At 46.1% G+C, this 22,727-nt stretch overlaps 1 protein-coding gene and 1 pseudogene across 1 annotated transcript in view; both read right to left on the minus strand.

Annotated features, from left to right (window-relative positions):
* KIF26B (kinesin family member 26B) overlaps window positions 1–22,727 on the minus strand; it is a 499,134-nt gene that overhangs the window by 251,094 nt on the left and 225,313 nt on the right. Inside the window, exon 4 of the mRNA XM_027122401.1 lies at window positions 15,170–15,336. Within this exon, the coding sequence (XP_026978202.1) occupies window positions 15,170–15,336 (167 nt within the window). The remainder of the gene's footprint in view (window positions 1–15,169; window positions 15,337–22,727) is intronic.
* On the minus strand, window positions 361–6,157 carry LOC113628682 (phosphatidylethanolamine-binding protein 1 pseudogene; annotated as a pseudogene).

Consider the following 22,727-nt stretch of genomic DNA (forward strand, 5'->3'; position numbering starts at 1 on the left):
GGGGCCAACAGTACCTGCTACAGCCAGCTACACGCATCTGGCGAATTCCTGGGGGGCCTGAAGCCAGTGGTGTGCAGCCAGGGGGCTGCAGAGGCAGCAGCAGAAGGGAGGTTTTGCAGCCATCCTGACAGGCCTGGTCAGACTTGACGACACACGGCTTGGTAATCCTTGGCTCTCCCTCTCTACCTCTCTCAGTTTTTTGTTTGTTTGTTTTTGTTTTTTAAAAGAGAATGAATCACACATAAAGTCTAGACAATTTTTAAAAATTAATTAATTTATTTTTGGCCGCTTGGGTCTTCATTGCTGCACGCAGGCGTTCTCTAGTTGCAATGAGTAGGGGGTTACTCTTTTTTTTTTTTTAACTACGCAATGTTTTTATTCAACTATAAGCAAACAGCAGAATTAACACAACATTCAGCAACTCCAGACCGGCTTTTCTTACACCGAAGAGTGATCAATTTAACAGGCACAGACTTTCGGATTGCTGATGACCTCTCACTCAGCCCTGCAGCTCACCTAGATGGCCAAGCTTTAACAGCAACTCTCTCCCTATTGCTTTTTTCAGTATTGCTCTTTAAAGGGGCCAGAGCAGGACACTGACACCCAATAACCAGCCTGAGATGTATCACATGGGGGGCTAGCGGACCTGCCGGCCCCTGGTTGTCTTAGTGAGAGACAGGGCCGTGAAAACACATGCCGTCAGATGCCGTCACAGACAATCCTGGGCTCGGGCTCACAAAGGCAGAGGCAATCAACCTTTTCTTTTTTTTCAGCCTCCCTTAAAGATTCTTTGATACTCTGTTCTAATACTGCAGACCTGGTCTTTTTACCAGAATTTTTTTCTTCTTTAACGTCTGGGTTGTTATTCTTATATTAACATTTTGATGACCCCATCCCAGTACCAAAATATCCCTCACCAAAACGGAGTTCAAATTTGATCAAAACGTAAACCCCCTAGAATTAAAGAGGACAGGCAGAAGGAAAAGCCACCCTAAACCTAAACCTGACCGCTCAGGGCTCAGGCAGGGGGAAGGGGAGAAATCTACATGCATCACTAAACTGAAACACTGCTTGGGAACTCTGGGACCGTGTCCATCTCCTGGCTTTCCTCTACTTCCCAGACAGCTGCTCATACAGTTTGGGCACATAGTCATCCCATTCGGCCTGGTAACACACGCCGGCCACCGGAGCCCCGAGCTCGTACTTTTTGCGGAAATTCGCCCCCTTGAATTTGCCACGCTCCTCTGCAGATCGGTTGCTGAGAATGGGCTCATCACACTTCAGTGGCCTTTCCTGCTCGTAAACTAGCCAGGCGTAGCGGTGAAGGCCTGTGCCCTTGGGAGGCCCAGAGCCCACATAATCGGAGAGCACCGTGCCACTGCTCCTGGGTGGGTGTCAGCACTTTGCCCAGCTCGTCAAGCTCCGCCCCGCCGTATTTGACCTGCAGCGCGTGCTGTGGCCTCTCGTCCACTTCCTGCAGGCTCAAAGGCCCGGACCACTTGCATCGCGAAGCCGAGAGGGGCGGACAGCGGGGAAAGCCGCGGGAAGACTCACGCAGGGTAGCAGCCCAGACTCCCAGCCGTCTGCAAGCTGTACCGAGGCAACTCAGGCCCCACGGCCGGGGAGCACATGCGCGCGGGGGTTACTCTTCGTTGCGGTGCGCGGGCTCTAGGCGCACGGGCTTCGGTAATTGTGGCGCACGGGCTTAGTTGCTCTGCGGCACGTGGGATCTTCCCGGACCAGGGCTCGAACCTGTGTCCCGTGCACTGGCGGGCGGATTCCCAACCACTGCGCCACCAGGGAAGTTCACCTCTCTCAGTTTTAACCTGATGCTTGGAACTCCTCAAGGGTAGAAACAAGGTCTTATTTTGATTTTTAAACACTTGTGGGTGGTGAGAGCATATATAGTGATGTAAGACTGTTTAGCTTTTTTTTTTAATCACTAGAAAGTGCCCCTAAAATTCTGTTCAGGGGTATTCTGCTTCCCCCCAAGTGCCACCTTGCCACTTTAGACAGGTACAATAATAGATGAAGATTTATTTCAGCAAAAGGAATCACGATTATTTTTTGAAGCACCTAAAAGACTGGAAATAAGTTTTGAGCGATGGTTTACATTTTCTCATTTTTTTATTTCAAGTGGCTTGCCCGGTGCTGATCACTTTACAGACTCCGAGAGAATTTCTCTTCCTTTGTCACTGCCAAGGCCCTTGCTTTCCCTTGCTAGAGTTTAAAAGGACAAACTATGGACTCTTAAGGCTTTGGTTTTGAGGATGCCAAGAAAATGACACAGCCTGTTATGATCTAGGCTCGTGAAATTATGTTTCCCGAATTCCAGGGTACTTCATGAACAACAGGCACACCAAATGCCAGGAAAGGCATCTAATTACAGTGCGATGCTAAAATCATTCTCGCACCAGCTAAATAAAAAGATGATTATTAGAAACAGTGTCCTGCTGAATCTAACTGTGTGGAAATCAATCATGGAAAAGATTCCATTTATTTTTTATCTATCAGAATTATTTTTATCATTAATACCAGTACTTGGAATGATGATAACTCTGAGCTTACATAATCCCACAGTTTCTTTTAAGTATTTCATTCTTGTGAGAAGCAGGACAGACCTAAGTTTTCAAGCATGGTTGATTCATTCTTTCAACATTCATGTACTGAGCTCCTACTCTGTACCAGGCAGTGCTAGATGCAATAAGGGGATTAGACACAGTTCCTGTTCTCTGGAAATCTACATCTTAGTAATCAGACAGAAGGAAAAGAAAAAGTCATTATGTCCACTTCAGAGGCAAGAAAATAAAAATCCCACCTTCAGGGACATCTCTCACTTATGAAAAGCAGACACTTCAGTGAGATCTCTTTATGCTTCAGTTCTACCTATTTCCCACCAAATTATTATAACAGTACTCCCTAAATTCCGCCTTCCTATACCCTCAATGAGGAGTCAGTTTCTTAGTCAATACACAATGCCACAGACACGATCTGTGTTTTCATCTAGGATAGGATTCCTCAGCGCACCGAGCGTCTACCCAATACCACATAAGATAATACATCTTTAGTTTCTGTAATGTCTTCCACATGATTTTATCCCCAAATGCTTTACATACTTCACTAAGACAGCTATAGAATTAAAATAATAAATCAAAGCACAGGACAGAAAGCAAAGAGGTTTATTCAAGGGAGGAAAAGACAGCTTTTCAATGAGACAGGAGAAAAGATGGAGAGCCCTGCTTCCTTGTGCTAGACCTACAACTCATAAGTCTTTCCTGTGCTTTAACTCTTTCTTCGGTTTCCTGTCCCAGGCAGCGCCTCTTGTCCCGTCTCTACACATCCTCCTCTTGAAAAGACAACCAGGTACTTATATTTTAATATGAATCTCAATTTCCCAACAACGCCCTTTTCCGTGCTTTGTGACGATGTTATCTCCCCCAAACATCCTAGATTTAAGAGAATAATTTAATTCCTAAGCAGGTAGTTTGAATTTAGTGGGAAAAAAATGTAAGCTTCTCAAAAGAAATTCAGTGGAAGACAACCTGGACGCTTAGCTGCCCATCTCCCTTTGAGTCTGAGATTCATTCATTCAACAGATATTCATAAGACAACAGGTATTGGGTGGGAAGAGGGATGCAGAGCCAGAATAGCTGTACTATTAAGTAGGGAGGTCAGGGAAGGCCTTGCCATTAAGTGGCATTTGAGCAAAGATCTGAAGGAAGGAAGGGTCGAGCCAAGCAGATACCTGGAGAAAGAGCAGAGGAAACAGAGAGAGCAAAGTCTGTGAGGAAGGAATGGTCTTGGCGCTTTCTGAGGAAAAGCAAGGAGGTCAGTGTGCCTGGGTCAGAGCAAACGAGGGAGAGTGATAGAGGAGCGTGTTGGGCAGATTGTAGAGAGACCCTGGCAAGCCACTGGAAAACCTTTAACTTTTACTCTGAGTGAGACAGGAAGCAATATTTTAGTAACTAACAAAATTAGAGGAATAGAGTAGTTGGTCAAAATGTTTCTCCCTTATGTCTTCAGTGGTGTGCTCTGCATTCCTTCTCTACTGTGGTCTCACTGATCATCCTTGTGTTGAGACTTCATGAATGCCCACCCATCACAACCCGTTTTGAGTTTGGAGGCAGGAGAGCATAGTAGTGATCTCGGAGAGGCGTCATTGAGAGCAGTGACTTGAAGTGAGATCTTAGTTCCCTGCCCAGGAATTGGACTTGGGTAGCCTGGCTGAAAATGAGGAATCCTAGCCGCTGGTCCACCAGTGGGTAGAGGCTAGAGGCAAAATCCCCCTGGTCCTTGCCCCCACTGAAAAATGCATTTCTCAAGGAGGCAAAAACTGTAAAAACAGGTACAAAGCTTATTATCAGGGACACGGCACAAGTGGGAGAGCACACAGAGAAACAGTTTGTTTACTTAAGACAGAAGCAAGGCAGAGATGCACACCCGGAGAGCAAGGGTGCGGACGTCCTCCCTAACGAGGAGGGGCAGTGAAGTCATCCATATAGGGCAGTTCTTCCGGCCCTTTGTTTACCTTTGGCCAATTATCTGGTTTCTTTTTCCACACCTGATCTGCCTGAGGACCCTCTCCAACATGCATGTGCGGCTTTTTTCCAAGATGGATTCCAGGCCAGAGGCCTAGGGGACGGCCTTGTCATCACCTATTCTGGGGAGGTGCCCCCTCCTTTTTGACCCCCAAGGAGGCTTTCTGCACATGTGCAGTGTCTCCCTTGCCCCACGGTTGGGGAATATATGACCTCCTGATCCTTTATTCAAAGAAGGCTTAGTCCCTCTCTGTTCCTGCCAGGACTGTTATCTTAAAGCGTCCTCAGGAGACAAAGCTTGGGTATTTACCCTGTTCCTGTTGTTATTTCTAGTTCCAAGTGCAAACAGGAGGCTGATTGTAAATGCCTAACCTGGAGCCCCCCTATCTCCTGCCTCAGTAGCTAAGAGCATTTGTTCATCCATTCAACAAACATTTCCTAGGTACTCTTTCAGGCACTAGGGGTTGCCAAGAATAAAGAGACAGATATCTCTCCCCTTACGGAGCTTACATTCTGGCTCACGAGCTCTGGAATCGGGTGGCCTGGCTCAAGCACCTACTCCTCTCCTTCTAGCGGTCTGACCATGATCGAGTTACCTCGCCCATCTGCGCTTCGGTTTCCACATCTAAACAATGGGATGATAAGAGGGCCAGCTCATGGGGGCTTCTGAAGTTTAAACTCGTGTAAAGAACTCAGAGTAGCGTGTGGCACATAGGAAACCCTCAATAGATGTAGGCTATTAATTTTAAATGAGTAAGTACTGAAGAAAGGAACAAGTTACAGAGGTATTGCAACAGGGCAGGGGCAGAAGTGCACTCAAGGAAACATTTTATCAAATATATAGTAGATAAAATTGTATCCTTTCTTCATCCATCTTCTCATTCAGGACACAGGTCATTCCATTGTTCTTTTTGGGGTTTTTTTGGCGGTACATGGGCCTCTCACTCTTGTGGCCTCTCCCATTGCAGAGCACAGAATCCGGACGCACAGGCTCAGCAGCCATGGCTCATGTGCCCAGCCGCTCCGCGGCATGTGGGATCCTCCCGGACTGGGGCACGAACCCGTGTCCCCTGCATCGGCAGGTGGACTCTCAACTACTCCGCCACCAGGGAAGCCCTGGTGTTCTTTATGAATCGACTCCGTGCCATCATATCTTCCCTCTTCAGCCCCCAATTCAAATGATGAAGGTATTAACAAAGAGAGCGAATATTTCCCTCTTTTACTTCTATTTTATTTACTGTTGTGATTCATTTTCACTGTCAGTGTCACGGCAGACTTCCAGCTCCCACACTGCAGTCACCACCAAGCTATATGGTCATAGAATTCTTAATGGCTCCTCCTTTTCTTCCTTTTGTTTTCCTTCTCACTGTTTGAGAGTTTTTCTAGGGCTATAAAACTACAAAAAGAAACCCTTCAAAAGATTTACAAGTGTGTAGTCAGCTAACTGGAGCTCCACAGGAGCGGGCAGAGTTTCTCTCTGCTGGTCACTGATGTTTTCAATCACCAGTGACAACCTGGTTCTTTCCAGGTAAGGCTTCAAGAGGCAGCTGTGATCTTCGGCCCCCCACGATGGCAGTTTTGCTCTCCGAGGCGTGATGCCTGATCTTTACAATTGCCATGGAGGTCCTAGGTAGTCATTAGGCCGGATTACAAAGCGGCATGTAAACACACCGTAAAGGTACGCACAACACAAGTCACCCACTCTAAAGGGAATGTTGGGAATTCATTGGATTTCCCACTGAGGGTAGAATTCCATCCTTTTCATAGCAAATGCCATCTTAACGTCATCTCTAGGACTTAGATGATGTTTACAAACAACTATCACATTTTCATTTAATCCTCACTCTAATCCTATGAAGTAGATACGATGATCTCTGTTTAACAGGAGAAACTGAGGCTTCGCGAGGTTTAAGTTACTTGCCTAAAGTCAGAATGTCAGTGGCAGGCTGTGGATGCAGCCACAAGCCACTCCATCCTTCTCTTCGCTTTATCCAGTACTCTTCTTCCCCTCCCCTCACCCCTGCATCAGTAAAAAGGACATTAAAACTGTTCAGTAAGAACCAGAATGCCTAACCCTGAGAATATTTGACAAGAATCACCGGGATCCTTCAGGCTCAGCGGAATTGCTTTGCCTTCAAACATCCACACCAAGCCAAGCACTGGATTTTCAACTGAGGCAAAGCTGTACAAATAAGTCCCAGATGTTGTGAGCTGATTGCCAGCGCCCCAACTGGCCATCCGTCACACGAAGGACTTAAGTTGGAAAATGCGCTATCTTACACATTCCCTGCAGCGGGAGATGGGAATGGGGCAGCAAACACTGACCATTTTCTCTAGCAGAGATCACCAATTCAGAATGGCGTGGGCCAAGCCATGAGTGCCATTTCTATTATGGTCTGCACACCCCAAAACAGGGGTTTTGGGGTTGCCGGGGTAGGGTACTGGCTGTTAGGGTCGTATATTTAAAGTGTTTTAGGATTTTTTTTTGAACACAAAGGACCATAGTGTAGACACTGAATTATGGCCACTTTTTCTTCAGTGCTTTCTCTGTCTTTCATAAACAATCAAGGGTTTACTTCTTCATGCAGCAACACCTGAAACTATTTCCTGCGGCCCCTGAAATCTGACAGCACGAAATATACATTTGGCTCCTTTTTAGTATTTTCCTTTCATATTGCAACTGATGTGTGTTCAAGCGAAACTATATTCGTATAGTTACGATTCCTAAACATTCACTGCATCAATATACATGAGCAACAGTCCCTTCTTTTCTGAGAAGTCCATGGAGTCTTTTCTAAGAAAAGTAAAGCTATGACTTGCCAGGAATAAGTAAACAAGAAATTCAGAGGGTAGGGATTTGGTTTCCACTTCAGGCCTTCAAAGATCGCTGCCCCCAGGGGAGACACGAGCCCAGACAGTGCCTTTGGGCAGCTGAGAAAAAGACGTCCCTTTGGATAGATGGAGCCCAGTGGGAGGCGTTTCAGCTCAACCAATAGAGTTTTGGCCAAACAGCAAATGGCACAATTATGCATGTCGGCCCTGACCACAGGTGTTCCCTACAAGGTTCAACGGCAGCCCCACTTCCGTGGGAGCCATGGAAGAGGCAGACAGGGAGGTGGTGTGGGGAAGGTGGAGAGTAATGGGAGAAAAGGGGAAAGGGATAGACCCTAAGTCAGAATGAGACCCTAGAAGGAGTAAGGAGACAAAGGTGCAGACTTGGATGCAAACAAAACAGGAAAAATACAATAATCATATAAGAGAAATTCCACAGTATGAGCTCCTCAAAGCTCCTAGCGTTTTTTGTTTTGTTTTGTAGAGATATCATTCTGCTGTAACACACATGGCGCTGGAAATTAACTTCCAATCTGTAAAACTGGAGGCAGAAAGTCTGCCCCATCTCTCCACAGAGAATCAGCAAATTAAGAGTTGGATCTGTGCACCCAGCTCCACATTTCTCCCCCTAAATCACCTGAGACCAACTGTGGTGTGTTTAGGAGAGTTCTTCTCTGGTAATAATTGCTGGTGTGTTTATAATGGGAAGATGTGAGCATCCCTAAGGGAACTGTACCTGATGGAAGAACAAAAGAACCGTGAACAGTTTCACACTCCATCCTTCTTTGACTTAATAGGCTCCTCTCAAATAACCAACTACTACTGTTACGTGTCAGCACGCCCAGGGACTAAAGAAAGCCTTCGCTGTGCAAGATTTTATACGAGAAGCATCTGCTGTGACCAGCGAAAGGCACTATTTGAGTTGGCTGTCAGTGAGAGTGCGGAAATGGCTTTTAAGGAGGACCTTCTCTGTGGCAGTGGGAGCTGTGTGTACAGCAGCACGTGAGCACAGAGCACTCAGGAGCAGGTCCCACAAGAAGGCTGATGAACGGAGGGACCCGTCTGAGGGCAGGGCCTCGGAGCCGGGAGTTGGCCCTCTCAGCTCAGCTTAGCCCCTGATTCTGGACCCGAGCTGGTCTTGGTTTAATGTCACAGCAACCTCTGGCCTCAGAGGGATGCCGGCTAAATCAGTCATAAGAGTCAACAGCATAACAGGGGCTTGGAGATGGCCGTCAGGTGATACAAGCAGCAGTCTAATAACAAAGATAGAAGAAATTGCACAAGAGGTGGAGATAGTCAGAAATATAATAACATCCCTAAGAAAAAGATGAGTTTAGGCAAAAGGCAAAAAGTTAGCAGAAGGAAATGAGGGACAGCTTGCCAAGTGAAAGAGAGAGAAAACAGAGCAAGTGGACCGCACAGAATCAATCTCAGGGTAACCCAATACTGAGGTGAACATCAAAATTTACGCAGAAAATTCCAAACCCGGGAGCTGTGTATTTTTAATCAACAACGGAAAATTGTGTAAAGGTCAGAATCTTCAAGAAGAGAGTCAGTAAATAAAAAATAACCCTGTTACTGGAAAAAAAAAAAGAACAGAGGAAAAAGAGGGAGAAGCTCTAACTAATGTGATGGATCCAATGAGGAGCAAGTGGACAGACAGTAAGGATCTGAAGGCGTTGAGTAATCTGAAGTAATCAAAACCCATGAAAACAGATTTAAAGGCATTTATTTACATTAAGAAAATAGAGAAATGAAAAAATAATAATGAAAAGTGACCTTTATATAATTTTACTTGAAAATTTCATTTGAATTTGGTAAAAAGTTATGGTCTTACAAAGGTTGTGAACTAAATGTAAAAGCTGGAAAGAAATAACATTACAATAAGAAGTGGCGTCTGAAGACAGAACTGAAAACCCACGTGTTCACCAACTCCACAGAGATGGCAGCACCAGTTCTGCCAAACTTGAACTTGCCTTTGCAAAGCTCACGTGATCACTGGCAATTTTCACTATTTTTTCCCATACTTGCTCTGAATGTAGATTAAAATCCGCCAGAAGCTCATTTTCTCCATGGATTAAGACAACAACAGTACGATTATCAGTAAGGTTATTTGGGAAAGACCATCAATGCGAAGATAGGAGATCACCTGGAAGATTCACTTTATTTGGCAGAGCTCCAGGCAATTCTACGCGTAATCCAGGATTTGTTCACAGCTCTTCAAGTTCAAATGAGGATTCTACCCCCTCAACCTACAGAGCTGAGGATTCACCCAAGATTTTTCATAGGGTTTCACGCACTTCATACTTTAAAGCACAAAGTACATGATTAAGTCAATCTCAACTATAGTCATCATATTGTACATTATATCCCTGGTACTTATTTATCTTATAACTGGAAGTTTGTACCTTTGGACCACCTTCATCCAGTTCTCAAGTTAACACTGCTGTATGGTATGTTTGACAGCTGTTAAGAGCATAGATCTGAAGAGTTCTCATCACAAGGGAAAAAAATTTTTTTTCTTTTCTTTTTTTTTTTGGTATCTTGTTTCTGTATGAGATGATGGATGTTGGGTAAACCTATTGTGGTAATCATTTCACAATACACGTAAATCAGATCATTATGCTGTATGCCTTAAACTTATACAGTAATATATGTCAGTTATATCTCAATAAAACTGAAAAAACAAGATCATGACAGTTTTTTTAAAAGTAAATCTTTATTCAGAGTGAATAGTCAACAAATGGGAAATCTAATGACACCTGACTTCAACACTTAATATTAACATGGGAATCACACAAAGGAGATTCCCTCATTTGAAAAGTTCAAAGCATGATAAATAACCAACTTGATGATCAGTTATGCCAATCTCTTTTTTTGGTTAAGATTACTATTAATATTTTTCGTATTACTGTTACTATTTCACTGTTACTACTTTTTTCCAAAGGGGAACAAAAAAGTGTTTTTCCAAAAGCAGAGTACTGAAATTCTGAAGCAAAGGCAGTCCACCAAAATGCTGATATTTAAAGAAATAAAGAGGGAGGGGCTTCGCTGGTGGTCCAGTGGTTAAGACTCCACGCTCCCGATGCAGGGGGCCTGGGTTCGATCCCTGGTCAGGGAACTAGAACCCACATGCCCCAACTAAGACCCGGCACAGCCAAATAAATTAATTAATTAAATAAAGAAATTCTGGCAAAAGATATGTCGAAGAAAAGCAATTTGGGCTTCAACATTTTCTAAAGCAGCACTTCTCAAATTATCTGTGGTGAAGGAATCACTTTTTTGCTTTTATTTCTAATTACATTCAAACTATAAGACCTACTTTTTAATTTTTAGATTCAATAGGCATAAACTTAACTCTGTCAACTTGCTACAGAAGTTTCTAAATGCTTCCTCTGAATTTCCACACTTACCACAGACCAGTAAGTGTGTGCTGTCCACAAACCACACTGGGGGTAGCCCTGGTCCAAAGTATCACTGCTTATTCAGAACTGGAATTTTTATTTCATAGCTGTTGAATCTGAAATGCAACAAGATCCACCCAGACCTCTACCCATAGCTCTGAAAAGTAAACACTTTAAAAGAAAGGCCTGTATCACAGAGAAAAGTGGACACCTGCAGCCCTCAACAAATCAGGGTTTTGTCGCTGTTCTGCTTATCTTCTCAAACTGATTGCAGAGCCCACTTACTTCGTGGATTTTATCAGCAATTATGATGGGAAAAGCCTGCTTAGCACAGAGAACAGCAACAAGGCTCACAGGTGACAGGAAATGAGGATGGACTCCCCACCCTGCCACTTCCCAGCTGTGTAGCCTTGGGCTGGTGACTTGACTCAGGACACCTCTTTCTCTATCCATCAAACAGGGAAAACGGCAGGATCTACGTCCCAGGGTTACTCTGAGGATTAAGGGAGGTTCTGCATATGAAGCGCTTAGTGCAGTGAGTGATACACACTGAGTGTTCAGTAGATGTCAGCCACGTTGGCCACAAATTTGGCAAGTGGCGCTGCTCCTATCTGCAATGAAATGACGGCCAGCACAGCTCTTGAGGGCTGGCCAGCCTGTCCTCACGTGGAGCTATGTAGAGTCCAGAGCCCTGCAGACTCACGGATGTATTTCAATCACACAGTCAAGCAGCACGAGTTCAAAAGTGGTGAACACAGATCTGAGGGGCTGACCCTGCCCCCAAGTTCCTATGTGGAACGACTCTCCTATCCTTCCACGAAAACCATAACCGCTAATGTGTTTCCAATTTTGGCCCCAGCAACAGATCCAGATTCCACCCTTCTTAAAAGCCACGCCTACCATCACCTCACACAGCTTTGCTTGAGCTGAAACAGAAAGCTCCTCTGACGCGACCTCAGTTTACTGTCTGACAACGTAACGGGGCTGCTTATGACTTCTCAGGGGGGCCTTTGGGGACCCACAGAGGTGAGGGACAACCCTGGTTCTCTCTTGAGAGTGCGGACCTTGAGCAGGTCACCCGACTTTGCTCTCAGTCCCCGTCCATGACAGGGAGGTTGTCAGTATGCTGCCACCCTCTCTGGGAGGCGTGACAGCCCAACCACTATGGACAAGAGCAGCGGGGCAAACCGCGTAATGAGTATGGGGGGGTGAATATATATATATATTCAGTCTCTAATATACATATATAATTCTTTAAATATATATATATGGGGTTTTTTTCAAATTTTTCAGAACTTTATTTTTTTGACTTTTTTTTTAAACATCTTTATTGGAGTATAATTTCTTTGCAATGGTGTGTTAGTTTCTGCCGTATAACAAAGTGAATCAGCTATACGTATACATATATCCCCATATCCCCTCCCTCTTGCGTCTCCCTCCCATCCTCCCTATCCCACCCCTCTAGGTGGTCACAAAGCACCGAGCTGATCACCCTGTGCTATGCGGCTGCTTCCCACTAGCTATCTATTTTACATTTGGGAGTGTATATATGTCCATGCTACTCTCTTACATCGTCCCAGCTTACACATCCCCCTCCCTGTGTCCATATATATATATATATGTACGTGTGTGTGTGTGTTTTTAAAGAATTATTCTTTTTCTCATGGTACTTCACCCCTCACTCTACACTGTAAATGCTCTAAACACAAACCAGGTAGTATTTTTCTTTTTGTTTTTTTTTTGCAGTACGCAGGCCTCTCACTGTTGTGGCCTCTCCCATTGTGGAGCACAGGCTCCGGACGCGCAGGCTCAGCGGCCATGGCTCACGGGCACAGCCGCTCCGCGGCATGTGGGATCTTCCCGGACCGGGGCATGAACCTGTGTTCCCTGCATCGGCAGGCGGACTCTCAACCACTGCGCCACCAGGGAAGCCCCAAACCATGTACTTTTAATGCCTTAACCCACTAAGCTCCAGGTGCTGTCAGCATTCACCACAAAGCAATGACAAGTATTCAGGTAGCCCTCTGAATCCTTTCTAGCTCTTTGAAAGCTCATACCACAAGCCCTTGCAATTCTGAATTCAGGGGTTCTTTGTTTATCGCTAACATCATCCGCAGGGCCTCGTCCAACCGACATCACTGGCCCATTCAGGTGGGTCCACCCTGGTGTTTCCATTCTACCCCTTGGTGTACAAGCAAAACTCTCAGGAAGACTGTCTTTGCCAGTCATTCGCCATTCTTTTCCCTGGTGTTTGTTCACTTGTTTGTAAATCCTTCTCTGACCCACGTGAAAGCTGGCCTCCATACACCATTTGTCCAGCACTCAGGCCTTCCTGGTCTATCCCATCTCGACATCGTCTCCCTGACTCGGATGACACTGTTGGTTTCCCCCCAGCAGGGAACGCTATTCTCCCGAAACACTGTCCATCAGGGATCATAGCACTTCTTATTTCTTCCTGCTTCAACTCCTTTTTCTGGGTTGTTTTTATGAGTCAGTCAGTCTGTAAAAATCTCTGGACATTTCAGTATTTCAGGAGATCAACCCCCATCTGAGCACTGAATGTTCTCTCCGGCAATGAAGCCAGGTAGTCACCCAATGCAAGCTTGATCTCCCTCGGTGATGGGGACCTCACTGTCTCTTGGGGCAGTTTGAATTGTGAGCAAGTTCTCCTTCATTCTGAGCTGGGAGATCTCTCTCTTTCATCATGAGGTTTTATTCAGCCTTTGACCCCATACTCGGGTTTTCTATACAACCATCCAAATCCCTCTTTTACATGATGGCCCAAGAGACAGCTGAGGGCTCTCTTCTCCAGACTAAGCCTGCTAGGACTTGGCCTCCTATTTCCTCACCACTTTAGTCACCCTCCTGTAGACATGCTCTAATAGCCTACCTATGTCCCGGGATCTTCTGTGCTTGTGGCATTCCCTCATATTCTGTTCCATCTGTTTATTCTCTCCTTGAGTGGCATGGACATGACCTCCCAGTAAGCTTTCTCAGTGGTCCCAGACAACACAGAAATTCACGAACACACAGAGCTAACACGATGGCCTCTGTTGTCAGGTGGCCACTACATACATATTTCCTGTTACTTCCCATACATTCAAGTTGGCCCAGTTGTTCACAGGACAATAAACACGGCACCAAGGTACAACCAGAACCTCAAAGCCAGTCTTCCAACAAGCCCCGTGTGCTGCCTTTATTGTGTCTTAATCCAGGATGTCAGCCTCTGTTCCTCCTCTAACTTGTTCCTTTCCTAATCAGAGCCCCTTCCTCAGATTTGTGCTTTGGATGTTACCATTGCTAAGGATAACAGGAAAAGCCAAGCAACGTTCCCTCTTACTGACACGCTCGTTAAGTCCATAGTGAATTACCATTTGTCCAGCACATACTTTGTAATTTATAATCATCTTATGTTAATCTTCAGAGCAACCCTGAGGAACAGATATTATCCTCATTTTATAGGTGAGGACCCTGAGGCAGAGCTGGAACTCAAACCCAAGGGGTCTTCTGATTTCACATCTCACGCTATTTAGTCTATACCCTGCTTACTCAGAAGCTCACGAATCTTAGGTACAGAAAAAGTTTTCGAAGGTTAAGTTCCAAGTATCAAGTAAAGAATGAGTCACAGAGGAAAACCCAGAGGAATCTGGTTTCTATTTCTGGCTTTGCTATAAACTACCTCACAGTTTAACTTTCCTGGTCCTCAGTTTCCTTATTCATAAAATAAGGAGATCAAATCAGACAATCCCTGAAGCCCCTTGCTGCTCAGCTGTCCTATGTCTCCTGCCCTGTCTCTGCCGTGTTGCTAAAATTAGGCAGAAAACATTGTTGAAATACCTTTCTTTTTTGTTTCTCAGGGTTTTTTTTTTTTAAGTTTCTGAAATTAGCTGGCTAGTTGACAACTATCCAGCTAGTCTGTCAAGGAGGAAGAAAATTGCCGTCTATTTAATAGCTAAATTTTAAGCAGTTCCTCTTCTGTAGTGAGAAGAGATATCTGCAATCACCAGCCATGGGGCTGCACCCACAAAATTCCTCCTCCTGTGGAGACCATCTTTAGAGCCACGTATTCCCAGAGCAGAGGTTCTCAAGCCAGGCGACGTTTGGCAACATCTGGAGACATTTTGGGTCGTCACAACCGGGGAAGGTGCCACAGGAACCTGGCGAGTAGAGGCCAAGGATGCTGCTAGACATCCTGTACTCACAGGACAGGCCCCCTAAGCAGAGAGTTACCTGGCCCCAGATGTCAAAGGGCTGAGGTTGAGAAACCCTGTCTTAAAGAGTGAAGTCAAAGAACAGCCCCAAACTCTTCCCAGTGTTTTAGCTAAACTGGTCCACGTGAGAGGCCAACCGGGTGGGCTCACCTGAAAGAACCGAGGGTCTGGACACCTCTCTTACCTGGCGAAGAAGGACGCGGCCACCGAGGTGCCCGTGGAGGTCTCGCTGGCCACGCAGGAGGCTTGCGAGGCCGGGACGCTGCAGGCTGAAGGCTTGTCTGCATTGTAGCGATTCAGCGCCGCCTCTGTCAGGCCCTCCCGGCCAGGCTCTGTCATCAGCTGGGAGATCTGGCAAGGAACACGGAGATCAAGCTCATTACCTGTGGGTCACGGCATTTCCTGACTACCACTGGTAGCGCCTCTGTTTTGGGGTCGGGGCCAGAGCGTGGGGCAGGGGGCGGTGAGGCTGGGAGGGAACACGTCCCCACGTGCATTCAGTGACACGCGACGTGGCCTCCTCTAAGGCCATTTTCCTGCATGTTAGCTAGAATACCTCCTCGTTTGCATTAAATATAACGGAATACAATTATGCCCTGACACTGTAAGTTTCAATTACTTCTGTGTCCCCCCTCCATTTGGAGGGGAAAGCAGAAGCCATTAACCACACTATCTGCAGCCCAAGACCAGACCAGTAGGACCAACTAGTGCTGGTTTCTTACTAGGAAGGCCCTAAAGGCTCTCAAATAGACAAGAGGGGCAAAGATATCATTTTTTTAAGGGAGAAGTGAACCTGCTAATGAACATAAGAAATTAAACAAAACACTACTTGTGTATCGTTGTTGTTTGCTGTAGGCAGTCAGCAAAGAGATGACTTAGAGAAGCTCATAAAAATAGATACAGCCCACCATGAATTACCAATGGTTTTTTTTTTTTTCTTGGAAGGTTTAGACCATTTCAACAGACTTAATTTTCCTACTGGTTCATTAAGATAAATGGCTTCCATTTTATTGGCAATAATTGCATTTATAGCGCAAATTCTAGTGAATGGGGGCTGGGTCTATTTTGCCTAAATGCACATAATATACTATGAAGAACCACACTTCTGGGCAAAGTAAGATACTGGTATAGAAATATACTTTCGGAAAGTGCTAATCCCATGACAAATGTAATAATTATGCAGGCAAGTCCTAAGGGTGCTATTTTGAAAGCCTGTTACTTTAAAACTTCAGTCTACTTGCAAAAAGGAAAAACTGTCAGTTTTTTTTTTTAAAAAGGAAACTTTAGTTTGGGGGGAAAAAAAAAAAAGGTCTCCAGCCGGTTCAAACCTCTTAAATGCTGAGTGGACAATGTTTCTAATTGCCTAGAAAATACAAGTGCGTAAGGCAAAGATCAGAACAGTTTCCACTCTGTGCTGAGCAGCCCAGAAGGCCAGTGAAAGAGTCCCGTTGGTTAACCTTTGAACATCAAACATTTGTACTTTTCATTATTAGAAGAATAGCAATCACTCTTGAGCCCCACGGACTTGAAACTTTGCTCTGCTTAAATTCATGCTCTGACTTGGAAAGCCTTGGCATCATCCAGCTGTAATTCTGCCAATACACACTTTCTTATTCTCATTCATTCAATGCGTTGTAAGGAAACTCAACCCACATCAGAGAAACGGGAGAGGAAACGGCAAAAGCAGCCAGTGGCCTGGAGGACGTTCCCCGCACTGGCAGGGGCTGCTTCCCAGGCAGAGGGCCTGTGTCACCTCGCTTTGGGCTTCCTCTGCAGCCCGTGGGGTGTGGGCTCCCCTCAACCAGCTACCACTCTCCCGGAGGAGTGAGGCATGCTGGAGGGGACGGCTGAAACAACCGGGGACCTGGCCGTGGGCACGCACACTGTTGTCACCACGAAATGGCATTTATGAAGCACCGGTGGTACAGGATGCCATCCTGGACAGTGTCCCAAAAACAAACCTCACCGTGAATTCCCTCCATCCCACAGCTCTCCACACCAGAATGGGGTCTCAGGAGCGACGTGCGGCCGACCCTCCTTGATCATCCTTGTGACAAAACTAACACCTACCCCAACCCTGTGTTCCCTAGGCGACCCCCTCCTTGGAAGCAGACCACCTACGCAGCAGCATTCACTCTTCCCCTGGTTCCGAATCTTATTTCAGGGCAGTGGCCTTTCCTACCAGCGGGCGGCCTCCCCACACTTCAAAAGCAAGTCTCTCTAAGAGGGGCCTGCTTTTTTGCTGCTAGCTATAATGAAGGCTCTGTTCTGTAAGAATCTGCCCGGAAGACTTGGCTTCTCCAAAGGGCATGGAGATGAGCTCGCCGAGAACCCCAAGCCCCTCTCCAGTCACGCAGCGGCCCCTACCCTTGGTTCCCAGGCCAGGTGGGCAGCACGTGAGATGTGCTAAGATGTGTGTGAGATGGGGCTAAGGGGTGTGCTGTCGTGGTCGGTTCCCCCCGGGGCCCTCACTGCAGTCCTGCAGAAGCTGGATTCTAAGAGACCGAGGGGCAGAAACCTGGGGCTGCTTCCCCAGGGGAAAATCTAGGGAGCAGGGGCCAAGGCTGAACCCGGATCTGTTGGATTCTGTGACATTTTCACTCTGCCCTCCCCTCCCCCAGTCGAACCCTCATTCCCGCTTTAACTGTCCCCTCAAGGCGGCTCTAGGGGCCCCCTCCCCGCAATCCACTGTAAGAGAAAACGCCCAAACAGCAGGAGTTCCCGGAAACCTTAGCTTCACTGCACAGTCTGCAATCCAGAGCCTTCTTTGTAGAGGACTATGGTTTACCTCTGCTTTTCAGACTCTTCTGACTTAATGTTTTCTCTCACGATACTGTGAAAGCTACAAGACTCTTCGTGGGAAAATTCAAACACCTCAACCTCTTCGTCTAACACATCTGAAAAGCGCAAAGTTCTGGGGGAAAGGATTCGTTATCTTGATTATGTGTGTATGTCATAGTCTAGAAGCAGCAGCTGAAAACTTGCCAGGGGGTCCCAATCACTAACTTTAGGGGGACTAGATTTTCACCACAGGATTTCATTTGCTTTAGTTCTGATTAAAACCTGCTGTTTGCTCTCCATCTCTGTTACACCGGATGGTTTCACTAAAGCAACAAGTATCTGTGACTTTCAAAACACCACATCACATCCCGAGGGTAGTGGTCACTGAAACACGGGATGGCAGTAAAGGAACCAGGCACAGGGAGCGGGGGGGGGGGGGGGGGGCGCCTGTGTGTTTGCACACATGTGTGCTGGTCCATGTGGGGTCTTCAGTGCGCACGGGAGTCCCCGCTACCGTTCGTGTGCACAGGGAGCTGCCTCTCACAGATAAAGCCGCTCACTACGTTGTCATCCTAGGCAAGATTCATGTCTTTCAAGCACATTTACATTTTTGCACTGCTACCTCAATAGGAGGAGCCGTATACTTGTTCACAAAGAAATCTCGAATCTGAAATTCAGTTACGATCTCGACCACAGAATCAAGACAAAAGATGTTTGGCTGTTATCAACCAAGGTTGCTTTCACATGGCAAATCGCAATCTATAAGCCATTGACCTTTAACTTCTCCACTGATGGGAAGGACTCTGAGAGCTTCCAGAGTGTGACAACTTGGGGGCTCATCTTAAATGGCATTATTGACCCAGAAAGCCACCTCCCTTGGACTCTGCCGGGGCAGCAGGGAACACCAACAGTATCCATTTCCTGTGCAGAGACTTCTGAGGACAGCAGATGCATCCCACTCAGTCTTTATATTTAATGGCATTATGACCCCAAATCCCAGAAAATAACATATAAAGCATTTTCTGTTAGGCAACTTGTATCTCACTGTTTGGGGATATCTCCTTTATTGTTATTACTACTTACACTGTTACTTAATATTTTTATATGTTTTGCAAACAGTGGTGCTCAGTAAATATTTTTTGATGTGTGTTAGCACAGCCTAACTCACAGTTATCCTGAAAAAGACTGGACACAACTAACGTCAACCCTTGGTATTGTCTATGCTGTCAGTGGTTGCACTCTTAGGGAACGAGGACAGCAGGATACAATTTCAAAAAGCCTAAACGAGGTAAGCAAATCTGCAAAGGACAAGATCAACAAATGCATCCCCAAACCAAAGATAAACGGTTACAGCTGATCATGCAGACCCTGCATTTCAGTCACAGGGTAACAGAAAGCTGGTGGCGGTACACAGAACAGCATCTTCCTCTAATAATCACACTGCAGTGAGATAGGCCCCCATTAACTTATCTGGGTTTTGCTCCTATCAGAGAGTAGGGGGGAGAGAAAATTTTCCATCCTTTTCTTGCACTTCCATCCTTTTCTTGCACTTCCGCTTGCACTGCAGGAACATGTGTCAATCCCCACTTGAGTCACTTCTGGGGCTGGCTCTAACAGCATCTGGCCCCTTCCCCCCCCCCTCCCCTGAAGGATCCCCCTGGGGAGCAGCTGCCCTTTGTGACCCAGGGACGGAGCAGCACAGAGGATTCTTGGAACAGCCATGGGCGCGTGTCTCTTACCTCTGTACCCCTCCTTCTGGGGACCAAAATGCTTCATTTTATGATATGTTCATTCGATCCTGGCAGGCAAAGAAACAAGAGGTATGCCCCACTCAGGAGGGAAGCACTGCGACGTCTCCGAAGCCAGAACGGTCTCCTCTTCTGCAGTGTCTGTGCTGGCCTCAGCCCTCCCTAAGGGGTTCCACTGCACTCTTGTCGTGTCAGTGCTTTCTGCCCCTGAGCGATTGGGCAAACTTGATCGCATTTCAACTTTCATCTCACCCTGCCTGTCTGTTCTCCACCTGGAAACCAGACCTACCCAGAACTGAAGTGATGCATTGCAAAGGTGGCTCCCGTGCCGTGCGCAGTGGTAGTAAGCACCTTTCCTAAGCAGGATTTGTAAAAGGGCCAGAGCTCATACGGCAACACAGTGTTTGCTTAGAAGTCTCAGCAGACATTGCAGCAAGTTAACTACTGCTGGCTCTTTTTGCCTGAAGAAAAGCTACTGAAAACTAGAACAATAAAATGTGTTTTCCACTAATCTCATCTAAAGATATTTTAACAAAAACAGAACAAAACAAACGAAAAACCAGAAGGACAAAGATTGTATGATTCCATTTATATGAGGCACCTGGAGTAGTTAGATTCATAGAGACAGAAGGTAGAATGGTGGTTGCCAGAGGCCTAGGGAGGAAGACACGGGGAGTTACTGTTTAACGGGTACCTAGTTTCAGTTTGGGAAATGGGAAAGTTCTGGAGATGGATGGCGGTGATGATTGCACCACACATGAATATACTTAATGCTACAGAACTAATGGTAAATTAAAAATGGTTAAAATGGTAAATTTTATATCGTACATTTTACCACAATTAAAAAAAAAAACAACTTAGAATAAAGAGCACCAGGGGACTGCTGACTAAAGGGACAGCCCAGGGCTTCCCTGGTGGCGCAGTGGTTGAGAGTCCGCCTGCCGATGCAGGCGACGTGGGTTCGTGTCCCGGTCCGGGAAGATCCCACATGCCGCGGAGCGGCTGGGCCCATGAGCCATGGCCGCTGAGCCTGCGCATCCGGAGCCTGTGCTCCGCAGCGGGAGAGGACACTGCAGTGCGAGGCCCGTGTACCGCAAAAAATTTAAATAAATAAATAAATAAATAAAGGGACAGCCCAAGATCCGCTCACTGAAAGGACTAAGAAAAAGCACTTGGACAGAAACCAAAGCTGTAAGGACAGTACTCCTCTTATTTTAAAATGCAGCCCCATAATCATGATAATAACTCCAGGGTCAAACTCAATTATCTGGTTGTATCTGAAAGTTCAGAGCTCCTAATGCAATACCTGGCACATAATAGGTGCTCTAAATATTTCTAGAATTGCTTGAATAAGTAGCTTAAGGTTTAGAAATTGTTCTGGTGCACAGGCCACTCTCCTGGAACAAAGCAGAGGTGGTGAGATTTGACCTCCATGTGAAACTCACCTAAGGGACAAAAGATTCTCTGTTCAGAAACATCAAAGGGGAAATTTTAGGTTATGTATATTTTACCACAATAAAGAAAAAAGAAAAGGAACAAAAGAGAAACGCCACAACACCAAAGAGTTGATCCCCTTCAGCTTGTCCCAGGTGGCCTGCACCTGCTTTGTCATTTTAGAGGGAGTCATGAGGACTCTGCGTGTCGAGGCCGAGTCAGAGAAGGGGGCCGAGTCCTCCAGGGACTATGACAGTGAGTTTGCAGGGGGGTCTCAGGGACAGGACCCCACCAGCCTATGCCCGAAGCCTGCAGGAGACAGGGTGAGCCAGAGCCCTCGACGAGGGAGCAACGGGAAAGCTGGGAGGGGCTGGAGAAAGCCTCCACCGGAACTGGGCTCTTGGATTAAACCTCATTTGATTTCTGTACCAGGTCAAACGCCGTCCTTCCTCAGCTTCCCTCATTCCTGCCATGTCCCACCCGAACAGTCAGTTAACATTTTTTCCCTAACTAGTGTTCTGGAACTGGGTTGGTTCGGCTCCTCTCCCATGCCACTGTGACTCTTAGGCATTTAAACGCTCCGGTTAACCCTCCAGCCCTTGGCATGCTGTCCCCGGAGCACAGGCAATGCCGCCTAACTTGAACCTGGTCCCTGGCCTGGCCTAGTCCTTGTGACTCCCATGGGGCACAGATCACCTCTGAGACCCCGCGGCTACCTTGAGTCACACAGATATAGTCCTCCTGTGTTGTCCAGCTACCCCCTCCCCACAGCCAGCACCAAGGGGCCATGATGGGATTCTTATGTCCCACGGCTGGGTGTTTGATTACCTTTATTATCTTAACTTGCTTTGGCTATAAATTTTATTAGCGGCCATAAAATTATCCATCCACAGCTTTGACTCAGTGACCTCTTGCCACAGAGAATTCCACACACCGGTGCTCCCGGGGCCGAGGAGAGCTGCCTTTTCCTCACCCTGGATTTACAGCCTCACCTTCATCAGGGTTCCGCCCTGAATGATGAGTCAGCAAACAGAGGAGGCTGCTGTGTTTCATGATACCCATTATCAGGGCTTAAATCTGGCCCCTCAGTGCACATGACTGTCTTCTTTTATTCTTTGTGTTGCTAAAAGGTAAAGGGGCAGGGCCACTCAAATGCTTTAGAAAAGACTGAGGTGCAGGGTACAACAAAGGGCCAGCTGCATTTCTGTTTCGGATTCTTCCCTTAGATTTCTTTTTTGCTTTTAATTTTTATTGGAGTATAGTTGTTTTACAATATTGTGTTAGTTTCTACTGGACAGCAAAGTGAATCAGCTCTACGTATATATATATATATATATATATATCCCCTCTTTTTTGGATTTCCTTCTTCCCATTTAGGTCACCACAGAGCATTGAGTAGAGTCCCCTGTGCTATATAGTAGGTTCTCGTTAGTTATCTATTTTATACATAGTATCAATCGTGTATATATGTCAATCCCAATCTTCCAATTCATCCCACCACCCCTTTTCCCCCTTGGTATCCATACGTTTGTTCTCTACGTCTGTGTCTCTATTTCTGCTTTGTAAATAAGATCGTCTGTACCAATCTTTTCAGATTCCACATATGTGCGTTAATATACGATATTTGTTTTTCTCTTTCTGACTTACTTTACTCTGTATGACAGTCTCTAGGTCCATCCACATCTCTACAAATGACCCAATTTCATTCCTTTTTATGGCTGAGTAATATTCCATTGTATATATGTAGCACATCTTTTTATCCATTCATCTGTCGATGGA

Source organism: Aethalodelphis obliquidens, unplaced genomic scaffold (genome assembly GCF_003676395.1).
Source record: "Aethalodelphis obliquidens isolate GAN/ISIS:26980383/991018 unplaced genomic scaffold, ASM367639v1 scaffold24, whole genome shotgun sequence".
In the NCBI taxonomy this organism is placed as follows: domain Eukaryota; kingdom Metazoa; phylum Chordata; class Mammalia; order Artiodactyla; family Delphinidae; genus Aethalodelphis; species Aethalodelphis obliquidens.